Below are 17495 nucleotides of genomic sequence, written 5' to 3'. Positions count from 1 at the left end.
ATATTTATTGTTAAAGAGAAAGAATCAGCTTATCAAGCATTTGAACACAAACTATTTCATTTAAGAACGCTTTTGCAGATGGTTAAATTACACTGAGAGGTGTCTCTAATAAACTGGTGTCTGATGGTACATTTTCCACTTCACTACCCCGTGAATCATCTTTTGGGGCCGCTGCTTTAAATCATCTGTGCTGCTGCACCTTTCACCTTTAGTAAACTGAAGGTGCAGTTCACGCGGTGTTTACCTTTGTCTGCCGTGCTGACTCATGAAATCTGTCCGGTGTATTTATCTGGATGGAGTAGGAAGTTGTGGGCGTTGTGGGGGTGTCCATGTTTTTCCAATATGGAGGAAAACAACGGAGTGAGAGCTAATGAGCAGGGACCCCCCCCCCCCCCCCCAAGATAATAAACAGAAGAATCGTTTGTCCCTTTGCTCTGAAAATAGGGAGACACTTCCTGTTATCTCACACTTGTTTTTGACTGGACGTCCTTTGTCTTCATGCGCTATATTGGGATGCATTAATGGGAACAAGCTGCCACTCTTATATGTTATCAGGAAGATCGTTAAACAGCTGTTAACCTCGGTTCATAAACTCTGGAAATGTGAGACATGACAGTTTTAATAAATCCTGCCATGTCAGCTCTAAATCAGACAGATTTCTCCGTTTGTGTCTGCAGGATATCGCAATGTTTTGCTTGAATCTGACAGGTTTTTTGTGATTTTTTTCTTCTTTTTATAGAAGAAAAGCGTGACTTATCGACAGTCATGTCTTTGTCTGGAAGTGAAAGCGCTCACTCGTCTCACTTTACTCCCTGAAACCGGTCTGACAAAAGCAGCACGCGTCTTCATTTCTCAGCCTCCCACCTCCTCGTTTTGTCCTCTCGCCGTCTCCTTTTCACTCGGCGTCTCCCCTCATTTGTCTCCGTCCCTCGACTCCTCGCCTCCTACGTGCAGCGTTAGCGTTTGATTTGCCGAGAGCCTGCGAGCGGGGAGGGGGGATATCACTTGATACTTTTATTATGCGTAACTCGAGAGAGTCCGGTGCCAACGTTCCTCGCCAGTGCTTACTTTTGATTTTGAGGAGGGGGTATCAGGTTAAGCTTGGAGTTGCCCACAACAGCAACGTCTCCCCTCTTGTCCCTCGGGGGGGCTGGATAAAGCAGCCAGAGAGGTCTCAGTTTGCAGGGAAGTTAGGATTAAACTGCACTCTTCCCAAATACAGAACACAGTGGGAACAATGCCGTTAGCCCTCCAGAGGAGAAGGGCCAAACCCGTCCACCCAGCTCAGCACAGGCACTGATTTCCTGAGTCTGGCCTGGGAAACAAAAGCCCCCCCCTCCAGTGTTTATGGTCCCCGGGGCTCTGTGCAGGGCTATGGTGGGGCTGGAAATGGTTAAGCATAATGGAGACAGTGTTAGACCTGAGGGCCCCCAAACTCTCCGGCTCTCTTAACAGTGGGGGACAGAGGAGAAGTGTCGCCCCCCCCAGTCCATCAGCAGTCAGAGGAAGTAGGTGTGAAGAATGTAGCTCCATATTTCTTAAATTGATATTCCAACTTGTTGAATATTTTCATTATTTCCACTACGAGGACTATTTATTTTGATGATAAAAAAAAGTTAACCTCCAGCAAATCTCAAATATCTGGGATCTGATACTCAGACTTTTTCAATATGAATGTAAGTCACGTGATGTGTGGAAGCGTGTTTATAGAATTATCAACAATAATATGAGATTTGTAGTTCGTGGGCTGCCAAAAAGTGTCTTGAACAAGACTAAGAGTCTGCAGTTCAGGCACGGCAGTGCTTTGAGCTAAATGCTAATGCTAACATGATGATGTCTACAATGTTCACCAAAATACTCACGCATGCTGACATTAGCTGATTAGCAGTAAACACAATGTACGGCTGAGTTTGATGGGAATGTCAGATTTTTCCAGATTTGCAGGTATTTTATTTTTTGTTTAAAAACTGAAATATTTTGCACTAAATTAAAAACATGTCGAGGATCATTAAACATATCAAGATTCATCCTCGGGGGACCATAAATGTTGCCCAAAATCCAATTGTTGGTGAGGTATTTCAGTCTGCTGCTAGCATGATAAACTGATAAACCACATTTTTTCTCGAGTACTTTTTGTAGCGTCACGCATTTTCTGTTTTGGTTTTGCACTCAACAAACAGTCGTGATTGTTGTTTGTTGTCGCTCCTTCAGGGCGCCGTGCCGTTGTGATGGATGTTATCTCTGTTTCTGTTGATGTTCCTCGACCTCTTCAATCCTCGGCTCAAACGAGTCATAATAAAGTAAAGTATGTCAAATGAAGTCACAGTCGAGTATCTCAAATAAAGTCTAAATGAAACTGTAGTATAATATATTCAAAAAAGTAATAAAAGGCATACGATAGTAAGTCCAAAAAAGTCTAAGTTTAGTCTGTCAAATGTACATAAAAATCATAGAATATTATTTGGACAAAAAAATAACAACTCTTATGTGGCACAAAAGAATCCGTCCACAAGATGACTACCTCCCCGTCTGGGCCGGTTGGCCACCCACTTTGAGACCGCTGCGATATGTCAGATGGTCTTTGGTTTCCATCACCCTCTTAACCGGCGCGCGAGGCCCGTCCTGGTCAATATGAGAAGATGAGGGATTGTTGACCTCCTCGGCACAGCGGAGGAGTTACCCCGGCCCTCCCACTGGAGTGACTCCTGCTCCACTCGGGCCAGACCGACACGCACACAGTCAGTCGGATTGCATAAACAGATGTTTCCAGGGGGAACCAATAGAGGTGTGTGAGAGTGTTTTGTGTGCCCAGGTCCACATGTGTGTTTTTATTATGCTCCATGTATGTATTTGGACTCAAAAAAGGACTCCCAGGATCGGTGAAATTGTTTTCTTTTCCCCCTCATATACTGCAACTTGTTCCACCCGGCCGGAGGTGTTGCGTCTCTGTTAGCTCCACACCTCTCGCAGGTGTAGTCCCTGCTGACCACAAGCCGTGGGATCTGTTCCCCCGCTCACGTTATTCATTCCCCCCGCCCTCCTTCTCTCGTTCCCACGCTCCCGTCTCCAATGTTGGGATTTCCTCACCTTCAGCACATCCGTGTGTTTATCCTCCAGCAGCCCCCCCCCCCCCCCCCCCCTCCCCACGGCAGAAAGTTAATGACTTAGCGAGTACGCCGCAGAGATATCTCCCCAGCACCACGGCGTGTTCGACTGCAACCACCGTTGACAAGAGCGTTAATGGATAAAAACGATGTGGCGTGACCCCGCTGGGGGAAAATGCATCTGTCTCCTGACCTCAGCTGCCGTATTACATGAACGGATCAGTGTCCAAATGTATGAACAGGATCTTGAGGTTGTGAGTGGAGATACGCTATCGCAGAAAAAACATTTCATGCAGCTTTACAAAGAAATGTCTCTTTTCAGCAAGTTATTTGTTACGTTAAAGTCATGGAAGGACACGGTATGAGGGCTGGATGTTGTTGACCTAAAGGTGTCGGTAGCACTGGGCATTGAAAACTCTGAATTCTTTGTCTTTTGAGTTGATATAAATCAAAATTTGGCCGATTATTTAGGCAAAATTCAACTTTTAACACAAGGCACCTTTGTCTTATTTTTGATAATTAACAAAAGTTTTTTGAATAGGAAAACATGTTGACATTTGTGAAAGTGAGGCATGGAAAGAGTTGGTACAGAACAGCCAGCCCTGCCCAGGCTGTGAGCTAGATGTTGAACATCTGTCTTTGGGCCTTGAAGTGGCCGGATGGTCGTAGCTGCTCCCTCTGTGGGATTCAAGCTGAGCTCGGGCTTCTCTGATTGCATGGAGAAGCGAATGTACGTTAGGATCTGCTTTCAGGCTGCACATTTGAAAAGTTAAAATAGGAAAAGGGCACGCTGTCTACATCCATACGCTACCATCAGGTATGCTATCCTCGTCTAGAATTTAATGGAGCACTCCAGAGGGCGAGTCATTATCTTTTTCCTCAACTGGAAACTCGTCGGAGCTAAATAATCCGTCCGTCCTCCTCCCTCAATGAACCCTGCGTAGCCTCTGCAGGCTGGCTGGACGCTGACGTAACACTCGGATTGAAAACACGTGGAGATAAAAACCAACTCATTTACATATCTGCGAGGCACATCTGGGAATCGTGCGTCGACACACGAGCCAAAAATCAAGCATTTGGTTTGTGTGGTGTGAATTCACTTCCTGGCCCGGCTCTGAACAGCCAGGTCACGGGTTCATAGACACAGAACACTTTGCTGTTTCCGTCGTTGTCATGTTCACGACTTCGTTTTACGATGTCCTGAAAAGACTTGTGTTCTTCTGCAGATGCTTTATGCACCATTGTGTGAAATACTTGATTGACACTTGAGAGCCTTGGTGATGTGTGTGTAAAGCTTAGATGATCGTCTTGGCTTGCATCTATTAAACCTTGTTGGCTTTATTGTGTATCGAGTCTGTGTAAGACTTCTGCACCTGGTATTTTGCACACTGTGGATGAAGAAGGGTTGTTGTGATACACCAGTACTGTCAAAGTAAGAACACGACAAGAGGTTTCATGTTAAGAACACTTCATAAAATATCTTCATCCGCTTCTTAACCTGAACTGTCAGTTGGATTCATTTTGCCCCGACTTGTTATCTGACTGTTGTCAGTTTTCACTCTGCTTTGCTTCACACTCATCCCCTCTCTTCAGATCTACAACATGCTGTTGATCATAGTCTGTCAAGGACAGATGGATTACCAGCCGGGCTCGGTCGAATCTGTACCAATGGTGATTTGACCTGGCATGTGTGCATGTGTATGTGCTGGGGATCGGCCTCCTCAGATCTTCTGGTCTTTTGAAGTGAGGGTCTGCTCTGCGTCGCTTTTTTTCTCCAGGGCTGCACAAGGGAAATCTCCCGGAGCATCTTTCGTGCAGCACCGTCGGCTTTCCATTAGCCTGTAAGACGATATGTGGTCAGCCTGTGTCTGATCTGTATCTGTATTTCCACATCAACAAGATGTGAGAACGAGGTCCGCTCGCAGTCAGGTTGGCTTCAGATGCAGCCGAGAATATAAAGTGCAGTTGAGATATTTCAGATAGTTTGTTTGACTCTAAAATAAGCTGCAAACTGCTGCTAACTAGCTTAATGTTTACAGTAACTGAGCATTACTACCAAGGCTGAGGAGCTACTGACTGTTAAATATTGCCTATTGGGCCTAGATGCTGCTAGCACAGTTTAGGCTAACGTTAGCAGCTCTGCTCTACTATTTACTGGATAAAGGGGAAGTTTACACTCCAGCAAAGTTACCGAAGACAACGCTACGTCTGCCAAACACATCCTCATCCTAAAAGAGTTTTCTCTTCTAACCTTAAAAGCCAAAATATAGTTGTTTTAATTCATAAACAAGTGTTTAGGCTAACGGCAGCCAAACATGCTAACAAGAATAATGTTTCTTCTGCATGGATCGTCAACTGGTGCTAACGTTTTGCTTGCTACATGTTAGCATTAGCCTCAGTCTTTTAGCACGATATCATTTATATCGCCATAAACTGAATATTCAGAGGAGGAGCGGGGTCGTCTTCTGATCGGAAGATCTGCGGTTCGATCCCCGGCCCGTGTCGACGTTTCCTTGGGCAAGACACTTAACCCCAAATCCTGATGGGCAGGTGGCACCTTGTGTGTGAATGGGTGAATGAAATGTAGTGTTGAAGCGCTTTGAGTGAAAGGGGCAAAATGTTCATTTAACATAAAAAAAAGATCTCGTTGTGAAACGTTTCAGCTGGCAAAATCTGCAGTTGCCAGCAAGAAATGGAAAGTCTGCTTTTGTTTACTTCTGTCTGAAATCAAGGAGCCATTGTTCGAGAAATGCCTGTGAGTTCTGTGTTGTAAACTTTAAGGAGAGCTTGACAGGCATAACAACGGTATCTAAGGGCAGTGCTGCTTTGCAAACAGAGGAAAGGCTCTTTTTGTGATATTCCAGACATTTTAGTGCGGCCTTAAAAAGGTCCATTAACCTCTTCCCATCCAACTCGCAACCACAGGGTGAGAATGAGTCACCAGGAGTTATTGGAAACGGGTCAAAGGTTGTTAGGATAAATGCATCTGGGTTTAAAAATGAACTATTTTTGGCTTTTGACTTCCATTCAAACTGATAAGAAAGGCCTCTTCCTCGGGCTTTCCACGCTGCTTTCAAATGCTTTCGGCCTATCGGCTTCTCTTCCTGTTTGAGTCGGCCCCCTTTTTTCCGTCCTCCATATGGAACTCATTTGTTCTCCCCGTGTGTGAGCGACTACAACAGTCGGACGAGCGCCGTAGCCAAATCCAGTGTTGGATGAATGCGTCCCACTGCTGCTGTCAGCAGTCCTGGGACGCTTTGCTGCTGAAGCATCGGTCAGTTAACAAACGAATTACAGAAACTAGTTGCGCACTATAGATGCTTTAGAAGTACACACCAGTCATGTATTCTTGTGTTTTTTTAAACACACTTTAATATGATGTTGAACTAGCAATGTGCTCCCAAGAAAAAGTAATCGGATATATTACTAAAGTAAAAGTAGCAATTCCACAGTGTAGAAATACAAGTAAAAGTATGAGTATCATGTACAAAACGTAAAATAACTCACTTTTGCAGAATTTCAGGATAATATATATTTGATGATAGGATTATAATAATGAAGAATTCATTTGTTTATCACTTTCATGGTGCAGCTGGTAAAGCTGGAGCTCATTTTAATCATTAAATACTCGCAGGTATCTTGTGAATTTCACCAAAAGAATCAATAAAGAATCTATAATAATACATCGTTATTTGTTTATTTAAAAAAAAACTTTAAAAAATACAACAAGTAGTGGAGTAGAAGTAGAATACAATGGAAATACAAAATGAAAGCACGAGTACCTCCAAATTTAAGTACAGTATTTGAGTAAATGTACTTAGTTACTTACCACTACTGCTTTAAAGCAACACATAAAGATGACACGAGTTGTTTACTTGTAATATGTATTCAAATAACAATGGCTATAGAGCACGTTCACTGTTCTGTGAGGTTGTTTTAAGTGTACAAAAGTTTAGTGTAGTTTAGGTTCATATGTTTTTTTTGTAAATGAAGTGAAAATGTAACTCTTCTTTAGGCTGATGATAAGATGTTGGCCTTGGCTGATTGAAAGTGTGCAGCAATGAAAACCGAGAGAGAGAGAAGGTGAGAGAACCCGAGGAAGAGGAGAGACCCTCTGCAGCTCCAGCTCTTGTTATTTTAACCCAGATTCAGCACTGAAATATGGCCACCATGTGGACTCTCTCAAGAAATGTGGCTTCAGTGTTCGGGGGTCCAACCAATCAGAGGAGACGTGGCCACCCAGGGGGGAGGGACTTAGGGGAGGGTCCGGGAGTCAGGAGTCTGAGAGAGAAGCATTAAAAGTGTGAGCAGAGGAGGAGAGTCAGGGCAGAGGAGCCACATCTCCAGGAGAGCTGGACTATCCAAAGACAAATGGAGACAGGTTGGACTGTTGTTTTAATTACATTATCCTGCATGAATTCCCTCATTCATACTAACTGATGTGATAGGATGTAAATATAATGTCTGAATCACAAGCTCCAGGATGCTGTGCACATGTGCAGAAGTGTTTGGAAAGACTGCTGTTATCTCTATGAGAGTAATCTTCCTTAAATAACAGACGTAATCTGTCTTTTAACGCCTGCAAAAGAGCTACGAAATAATACAAAACCAGTGTTTGTTGCTGCTGTTTGACATCCGACCATGTGGTTTCTCTCTGAGCCGTTATGAGACCAGAAAGTGTGACTGGACGAGTGTTTGTCGTCCTCCGTGACCAATCGTCTCCTGCATTCCCTTTCAGTAGCTGCAGGGGCTTCTCATTCAAACAGATCCTCACAGATTATAAGCGCTCCCTTTGTGTTAACATTGCTTCCCTTGTTGGGTCACACGAGGCAAGAGGCTGGACAATGCAAGGGAAATTAAAAAAAGAAGCTGTTTGCCGTTGATTAATATTAATCCGAATGAGTAGATGCTTTTAATCGTTGTAGAAGCTCATCATAAACTCTCCGTAAACTCCTCATCCAGCTCTGAACAGACGCTCTCCATGGTGACGCGTTGCTCCGGTCGAGGCTTGTCTATAGACATGTAGATTGTTTCCGGTCAGTGGCAGCGTGGAAAGGCGTTTCCTGCTGTGTTGTTGCTGTGATAAGAGAAAAGGCTGAGTGGACACTTTGAACAGCAGCTGTAGTCGCAGCTGAAAGGGGATGGCAGCGTTGGTCCTGACTGAAATATATCTAAACTACTATTTGATGGATTGGCATGGAATTTGGTGCAGATATTCATGCTCCCCAGAGGTTGAATCCTAAAGACTTTGGTGATCCCCAAACCTTTCCTGTTGTGCCACCATTAGGTTGCCATTTTTGGCTAATAGTGACATGTCTTGACAATTACTTGATGGATTGCCATGAAATTTGGTGCAGATATTCATGATCCCCAGAGGTTGAATCCTAAAGACTTTCTTATTACTTTTCCATGAGGTTTTGTGTGAATGGTCATCACAGCTAAAAGTCCAGAGATGAGATGATCTCTGCAGGAATCTATGAGAAGAATTTACATGAAATTTGGAACAGACATTCAGTTCCCCCTTCGGATAAATTCTAATAACGTTGGTGATCCCCTGACTTTTCTTCAGACCCATCGTTTCAAATTTTGAATACTTTGGTTTATGACCTGCTGTACTTTCTGTCTCGCACTAATTAGCAGATATTAGCATGCTAACACGCCAAACTAAGACAGTGTACATGCTAAACATATCTGCCAAACATCAGCATGTTAGCATCCCGACATCAGCGTTAAGCTCAAAGCTTCAGCCGTAGACTTGTTTGTTTTTAGTGTGAGTTTTAATGGTCTTCTTTTGGCATCTTTAACAGATCACAGATTAGTTGTTATTCAAGATGAGTAAAGCCTAGCTCACTCTTTGGGGGAGCATGTGTCTGGGAGTCTCATAAGTGTGTGCATGCATGTGGATCAGCATTGGGGGTCAACGGGGTGGTGGGTGCAGTCTGAAGCTTGTAAACTCTTCTGTTTATGTAAACCGAGCCTCAGATAATGCTGGTCTCCCCCCGCCCCCCCCCCGGGTTACTCCCGGAGTATCAAGGACATCATAAATCCACCTCGAGCCTCACATATGTGGACGACCATGCTGCGCTCTATCTTGGGATACATTAACAATAATACTTACATTAATGGAACCAGACTTGTCCAGACTTGTTGTGGATCTACTTACCCACATTCAGCTCTAGACACACTGAGACCCGCTAGCAGGCACGTGACGCAAACATACTGCGGCCGAGCAAGGTCGGAGGTTAAGTGTCCGGGTCTTCAAAGCTCCATATCTCCCCAGCTGGTTCGAATTGTTTCAGCTCCAAAGTGTTTTCCAACAGTATTCCTGTCGGGGAGGAATTAGCCGTCGCAACCGGCCGGCAAATGTTTGACCCCAAAGCTGCGTTTGTCTTAAATCCTGACGTCAAACACGAGTCACATCAAAGGACTTCTGGGACTCATCGGCCTTTCTGTGCGAAGTGGGGGGGGGGGGGGGGGGGGGGGGGGGCGGGGACGAGTTTCAAAAAGTCCAGCCGGTGAACGTGGGCCTGCATCTGTTCCTGCATCTGTTCACGGTGACGCAACGAGAACAGTTTGTGATTCATAAAATTAATTTTGGTTTCAAATCCACAGAGGCCTGTGCCTGCTCTTATGATGTCATCTGTCCAAACACACTCGACGTTAGCTCACACACACCCCCCCCCCCCCCCCCACACACACACACACACACACACCGCCCTGTGCTGTAAGAAACCACAGATCAGAAGAAAGGGTGGGAAAAAAGAACTCTTGATATCTCGACAGGGCGTCAAAGATGAAAGTTTGTGTGGCGCTCTAACTCGCTCACACACTTTGGCGGGACGGCCGTGGCTCCAGTGACCCGTTGCTTTGAGGGGCACGACGCGAGCGATGGAAACCTCACAATGCGGGCGGCACACGTGTCAACAGCGGACCCCCGGATCCCTCTGCTGCACTGCCTGAACACTGGTCGGAGAACGACTACCGGAGTCCCAGGAGGCGGCAGAAAAGAAAGAAAAGAACCAACCGGCAGCTTCGGCCCGGAGCTGCATTCATAACACACACACACGCATGCCTGTATAAGGCTTTCAAAGGTCTGCTTCTCAATGTACGTTCTGCTCAAATCTGTAAATGTCTCTCATAGATAAAATCTCATAACTTAAATAGAAGTAGTGTTTTGATCCCCGGGGAGTTGGCTTTTTTTAATGAACCGACACCATTTGCAGCTTCCTCATTGTACGTCGGTGTCACTGACTCAGCAGTGCAGCGGGGTGGATGTCACCGAGGTTATCAGCAGACAGCCGGACAGGCCGCCGTGTTATCAACCGCCGGCTGACCCCGGGTCAGCTGAGTGGGCTGCTTGATGAGAGTCCTCCGGCTTGTTTTTCCTGTCTGTTCTGCATCCGCTTCTCCATTTTAAACCCTAACTCACCTTCACCTCCACGACATGCATAATGTTTTTCTAGTTTTCATCTTTGCAAACTCAGTCGCGAAGCTCCGCTGGGAGCAGAGAGCCCTGATCACAAGTCGTTTAACGTAAACACAGCGAAAACAGAAGAGGCCCAGTTCAAACAAAAACATCCCCACACAATTAAACCTTCTCCTGAAGATCCCTTCCTCCTCTCTCTGCTGCTCCGCCACACTTTCCTCATTCTGCTTTGCAGAAACAAGAGAGCTTCCTCAAATAAAAGGACTGACTTAGAGTTTCTTTTTATACATGCAATTACATTTCTTTCTTATGCACGCAATGAAATCCCTCCCCCTGTTGTTCTTGTCCCTGTTTTATCTCTTAGGTGTGTCTGATGTGACGCCAGCGGGCTGGCTCAGGGAGCGCAACCTCAATACAATGTAGACGCCAAAAACCAGACAGAATAAGAGTCTGAAGACCGAGCCGACAGGAGGGCGACTTCAAGGAGGAGGGAGAACAGCTGTGGGACGAAACGACACCGGCCAGAAGATAAGAAGCGAAAGGAGAAAAAAGAGGGAAGCTGCAGACTGTGAATCATTGACGGGAACCTTTTGTCTTCAGCGGCGTCGCCTAACTCGCTCGCCACAAGTGCTCACTCGCCCTCGCATCTCCGCCGGAGAAGCATCGCACCCTCAGCTCCCGGGTCTTTTGAAGGGGCGTCCTGCGAGACTCCAGCCGCCGTCAGCATGTGCCATGTCATTGTCACCTGCCGCTCCATGCTGTGGACTCTGCTGAGTATCGTGGCCGCGTTCGGAGAGCTCATCGCCTTCATGAGCACCGACTGGCTGGTGGGATTCCCCCGCACGCCCGATGCCGTCTTCGGCCCCCATGGGGCCACGGCGGCCGGAGAGGCCTACAGGCCCACCCTGGGCATCTACGGCCGCTGCATAAAACTGCCGCACCTGAAGCGCGGAATACTGTGCGGACCGTACGCGATACACTTTGGGCAGATTGCCAGCGGGTTCTGGCAGGCCACGTCCATCTTCCTGGCGGCGGGGATCCTGCTGCTGTGTGCCGTGGCGTTCATCTCGGTCTTCACCATGTGCTTCCAGAGCATCATGAAGAAGAGCATCTTCAACGTGTGCGGACTGCTGCAAGGGATCGCAGGTGAGCACAGGTCTCATGACTACCGTTAGGATTTCTACTGTGTTAGATTAGAAAACAGCAAGCGTGTTCTTCAGGGACAGAAGGTAGGAAACAGACTCAGGTTTGTGTTATTGAACAAATAGTCTGAAGGCGCCAGTGTAGTTCATCAGAACTGCTTGTTGGATGGTCAAACCGCTCCAGAAATGAATTGGGGGGTCCAATCCGTCAATCCGACTTCACTGATTTAAAGAGAACAGGAATCACGGAAGCCAACTCGGTCCGTCAAACCTTTCATTGTCTTTCTTCATTCCTGCGGCGTCCGACGTTCATCGAGGTAAATTAAAAGTTCTACTTTCAGCCGAACACGTTCATTACGAGCGCCACAGCTCCCACCGCTAGAATGATGTTTGATTCTCACAGAGCCTCTGTGAACTTTTACCCCCAGGTGGTCAGAAGTTTTTCTTTTTCCTTTTTTCCACCTGCGGAGCAACTGCCACCCAAATATTGACTTTCCACCCAGTCAGCTGGAGACTCTCGATCCCAAAACAAACCGAGTTGAACGCGCCTGTATCTGTGTTTGTGTGTGAAGGGTGCGTGTCCTTTGGTTGTGGCCACTTTGACTCAGCGTGGTGAGTTATGGAAGGGGAGGAGGCCATGAGATCATGCTCGCTGAGCCTCCTCTGTCTCCCACAGCTCTGTGGTGGTGGTGGTGAAATGGCCGTCCTCCCCCACTGTTGTTTATTTGGTGCAGGCCCAAACAGAAAAAGGTGGGCGTGTGGTGGACATGCCGAGCTGTAAACTTTTTACACTTTTTAGATTGTTTCTACATACTGTTCCGCTAAAGGAGCGCTAAATATGCTACTTTCGGTTTAGCTTCTGAGCTATAAGGAGGCGAAGGAGTTTGACACGGAAACTATGAACACCAACAGAGAAGTGAATCATGTTTTTAGTTTTTTTATTGCTGTGAGTTTCTATTGGGTTCTATTGTAACTGTGCGAATCCAAGCAGAGTAGCTGTTTCCTGCAAGCAATGCCGGACTTCAGAGTCTCCTTTCAAGTCGACAGACGATCAATAATTAACAGATTTCTTTATCTGGAGTATAAGTTTGACCCTTGTTCTTACACCCGTCAAGCTTCCAATGTAGAAATGGAGTGTACACACCCAGCATAGTTACATAACCTGCATTTATATTTACCATCTAAATGAAGCTCCGGGAGTCTGGCTTCAGTAGTGAAAGTGGGGAAATGCACCGCTGAGTCTCCTCATTGTGAGGACGATGAGGAAGAGGAAGAGGAAAGGGGGCGAGAGAGAGAGGAGCTTCAAACAGCTGCTGAGGAGGCGGGAGTGCCTCCTTCGTTGCCTGTGGAGCTGAAGGCCGACAACCTTTCACTCATTCCAACCGCAGGAAGAGATAAGATGGAGAACCTGACATCCAACAGTGTTCATCCAACAGTGTTGGCCAGCTGGTTTGAGCACCGAGCTGACCGTAAACCCCAATTGACCCTTCGCTAAGCCCCGCCCCCTGCTGCTACTCCATCAAACTGTCAGAGCTACGTTACTATGGAGCCCACACTGCCACTAACTACAGAAGTATTACCTGACAGAAGGGTCTATGAAATGTGAAGGATATATCCAGGATGCCAAACTGATTCAGCAGCTGAAACATGTTTAAAAAGATAAAGATAGACGATAAAGCTACAGATAACAGAGTAAAAGTGAACCACACGTCACCTGAGACAGAAGGCAATGAAATGAAGGAACAACAGTGTTCCTGTAAAGCCGGGTAGGTCTTTATTCACTGTTACAATCATGTGTATACATTCAGTATACCTTCAGCAGCTAGCGTAGCATCGAAGTGCTAATGCATTTAACCATGACTAGCGCCAAATCCCCAAAATTAGCTTGAAAATGAATAAAATCTAAAACCGTTGAATCGGAGTCTACGGAGCAATGCCGATGAGTAGTCGGAGCTGGCAGATGTTACACTATGATTGGCCAGTCTGCTTTTTGGGGGCGGGACTTCAAAGTCCAAAGAATGCTCCTGAAACCTGAATAATACCAGCAAATCCTACATGTCTTACATCGGGAAAACCCCTGTATCATATTCTGAATATCATCATATTCTGGATAGAAGTGTGCATGTAAATGTAGTCCATCAATCAGTTCAGTGTGTTCGGAGAGTCCTCGGCGTGTCTTCTCGCGAGGCCTATGAATGATATCACTCTCGCCGATATCCACCGGCCACGACTCCCCGCTAATCACTGTTTCCACTCCTCGTGCCGACCCTCCGCTGATGAGCAAACTGGAGCCAGACTCGCAGATGTTTGGAGGGAAGTGATTGACCTCAGATGGGAAGATTGTGATGCCGTTGCCAGGGGACGGTCACGTCATTGCACTGGAGCCTCCAACAGCCCATTAACCTAATCTGCACTCGCACTGATGTCACTCGTACGTTTTTGCTCTTTTGTCCCCTGTGACACGCTTTCTGCCGGCCAGAGTGTCTCGGATGTCATTAAACTAGACTCTGTTTCAGGTGGTTTTAAGATTTCTGCCGGAGGTAAAGCCATTCCCTTTGCTTTACGTAATCGAATGGCTAAAACAGACGGTCTTCAGTTGAGGGTCACGCTTTGTATCCTGCAGGCTCACATTTGTAGAGCCCCCTAAAGGCTTCTTGTAAACTACCGGTGAGTGAATTCTCTGTACATTCATTGAAACGCCGTCCTCACTCATCGTCACTCGTGTTAAACTTCAGCCAAGAAGGGATTAGAGACGAGACGGCAAACAAAACTCGGCCGTAAAACGGTCTCAGATTCTTGTTGCCTTCGGGTGGCGAAGGCTTTTATTACCGGCCGTAAACTTTCCCCTCCAGCCGTGAGTCACAGAGCTCGTCACAGGTTTAACCGTTGAGCGTGACTCAGCTCCAGGCTGGGAGACCAGGAGTAAACAAAAAACTAAATGTTTTACGGGAATTTAAGCAGCGTTACTGTGTCATGTTGATTCTGACACGAGATGAGACGTGTGACGCAAAAGAGTGAAACAGAACGGCTGACTGACTGATAAGAAAATGGGATTCCAATCCTTTCAATAGCTTTTACTGGATATCAATGAGGTGTGGCCGTTTCATAACTAATAAAGCAATATGAGGAAACGGAAATGGGGGGGAATTAAAACCATACCTTCAATCCATCACTGGACACATCGACGCAACATGTGGAAAGAATTTATGACCTAGTTTTCATTTCCTTGTTTAATATGATATTGGGTGCTTTTAAGAGGGAGAGAGAAAGGGAGGAAGCAGAGAGAGAGAGAGAGAGAGAAACTAAAGAGGACAAAGTAAAAGTACTGATAATGCAGAAGGTATATTATATTACTGGAGTATCTTTATTGATGCATGAGCTCATCACTTAAATGCTGCAGCGTGTGAAAGAGTTTAATTACTTTATAGTTGGATTAGTGCTGACGCGGGGAAAGAATTTCCCATGTGGTAATAATTATTGGTTCAACAGTGAAATATGCACTATTGTTGGCTTTATTATTATTGTCATAGAAATAATCATTATTGTTTGGCTATAATTTGGTAAATTCTTTCTTTTCAAATGACAAAGAGTTTTAAAAACGAATGAAATACTTAACTTAAGAAAGCACAGAAGGGCAATGAGGCTGTATTGTAAATATGCGGTTATTGCGAACAAAAAACAATAAAGTTTCATTCATTTGTTGATAATATTTTGTATTATTAATCTCAAACAACTTTAGAGGAGAAGAAGTAGAAAGAAGCAGTGTCTTTCCTCTGGTGCTGGACTGGGGTCCCGGCAGTGGAAGTGGGTCAAAGTGAGACAGGAAGTGATTCCATCCAGGACGCCTGGAGGGTCAGCCGGAGACCGGCGCGGGGGGGAATGCCCCTCATAGACCTCCTTCCTGTTGTTCTCCGACCCGACAGCCACGTGGGTCAAGGTTCCGGCTCAGGGTCTCTTCTGTCCTGCCTCACCGGAGGCCTCGCTGTGGTTCTCTTTACTCGCGCCTCATCATCTCGGCCCGACGGGATGCTGTGGACGCCGCGATGGCAGGAAATGTTTTTCGTACCAGAGGACGAAACACAAGCACGTTTGCCTGAAGACGGGGATGTTTAATCAGACACGTTGGTTCAGAGCGAGGGGACGGTGGTCTGTGTTAACCAAAGGAAGTTCTGTTTAGCTTCTAGACCATTTCACAGCTGTTCCAGTTTATTTCCTGTTGCTGTGTATGCTGATGACATCAGCTGACAGGAAGTAAACATGGACCCCAAACCTCTTTGATTTCAGCGGACTGTAAATATAGAATTTGGACGAGGAAACGTAGAACCAAGCCAGCAGGAGAGGTTATGAGGTCAAGACTGAACTTTCACGTCTGTATGATGTTTGGCGCCCTAATATTTCTATGCATATGGTGTTTTAATAAACGCTCCCTCTCTCTTGTTTCCCTCCTCGCAGGGCTGTTTCTGATCCTGGGTCTGATGTTGTACCCCGCCGGCTGGGGTTCGGACAAGGTCCAGCTGTACTGCGGCGCCGATGCGGCTCCGTACCAGGCCGGGCTGTGCTCCATGGGCTGGGCCTTCTACACCGCCATGGGCGGCACCGTGCTCACCTTCGTCTGCGCCGTCTTCTCCGCGCAGGCCGAGATCGCCACCTCCAGCGACAAGGTGCAGGAGGAGATCGAGGAGGGGAAGAGCCTCATCTGCCTCCTCTGAGAGGCCCAGACGCTTTTGCGTAGAAGAAGAAGGAGAAGAAGAGCCACCTGCCCTTCTGACTTTAATAAGGCCGGCCTGTGAAATGGAGGGCGCCGCATTGTTTACCACTAAAAACCGACTCTGTGTTTGTCTCCGTCTTGTGTTTACGTGGGAGAAATCTACAAGTGCCAAGTCATTTCTTTCCTCAGTGTTTGTCTTCGTGTTTAACCGTGTGGACGCCCAGAGAGGCGTGTTCTGTAAATAAGTGTGATGATATGTATGTTTTGTACATAGTGATGATCGCAGAATGATTGGCTGGGCTGATGATGTCACTCTTGCCTTTTTTTTATGCCACCAGACCACGAGCAGCCGACCTGTTAGCTGTCTGCCACGTGTGAGCGTTAGCTCAACAAGGGAACCACTACTCAGTCAGAATAAACTACCCGGAATGAACGGCTGCAGCTCAGAGTGGACGTCCTTTTTAGAAGCTTACAGAATGTACTGTCGTCTGAATCGTTTGTTTTTTGCAGACTCTTGAAATGTATCGACGGAAAAAATGAGCATTCGCACAGCTTGCACGAGGACGATGAAGCTCCGTGGTGCGTTCTGTTTGTCCTCTTTCTGCAACAAGAAATCCTGATATGAAGTGAGCTGAACCCCGTGCAGGGTCCCCGTCTGCTCCTCATCCAGCGGACGTCCTGTAACCTGTGCACAAAGACATGGACGTGCACGAGGAGGACGTGAAGTATCGCTGTTTGTTGGTGACGTCTGGTTTCAGGGAGTCGGTGGAGTCGTAGCTGGTGTTCTTCTGCCCAAACGAATAAAGAGAACGGAGAAGAAAATGAGGTTTCAGTTCTTTATACTGTGGAAGCAGTAACTGTGGGGGGGAGGGGGGAGGAAGAGGAGGGAGGGAGGAAGGAGGGAAGGGGAGGAGATGCAGCAAGTGGAGCAGCCAGCTTGGTGTTGAGGCCTCGGTTTGGCCCTTGAGGTGGGGGTGGGTACTTTTTCCAGCCAGCGGGTGATCAGTTTTTCCACTGATGCAGAACTCTGTGTGTGTGTGTGTGTGTGTGTGTGTGTGTGTGTGTGTGTGTGTGTGTGTGTGTGTGCGTGTGTGTGTCTAAGTCTAATATTCAAC

General features: G+C 46.5%; 1 protein-coding gene across 1 annotated transcript; it reads left to right on the top strand.

Annotated features, from left to right (window-relative positions):
* The first annotated feature begins 7411 nt into the window (after window positions 1-7411).
* lhfpl2a (LHFPL tetraspan subfamily member 2a) lies at window positions 7412-17187 on the top strand. The gene is made up of 3 exons (XM_079289754.1): window positions 7412-7485; window positions 10895-11676; window positions 16125-17187. Exons 2-3 carry the CDS (start codon window positions 11256-11258, stop codon window positions 16379-16381), a joined length of 678 nt encoding a protein of 225 aa, XP_079145880.1. The 5' UTR covers window positions 7412-7485; window positions 10895-11255; the 3' UTR covers window positions 16382-17187.
* Window positions 17188-17495: the final 308 nt, after the last annotated feature.

This window comes from Melanostigma gelatinosum, assembly GCF_949748355.1.
Source record: "Melanostigma gelatinosum genome assembly, chromosome: 18".
NCBI classification, from domain to species: Eukaryota; Metazoa; Chordata; class Actinopteri; order Perciformes; family Zoarcidae; genus Melanostigma; species Melanostigma gelatinosum.
Note: the sequence above shows the minus strand (reverse complement) of the source record. Positions and strands in the feature narration are given on the sequence as shown.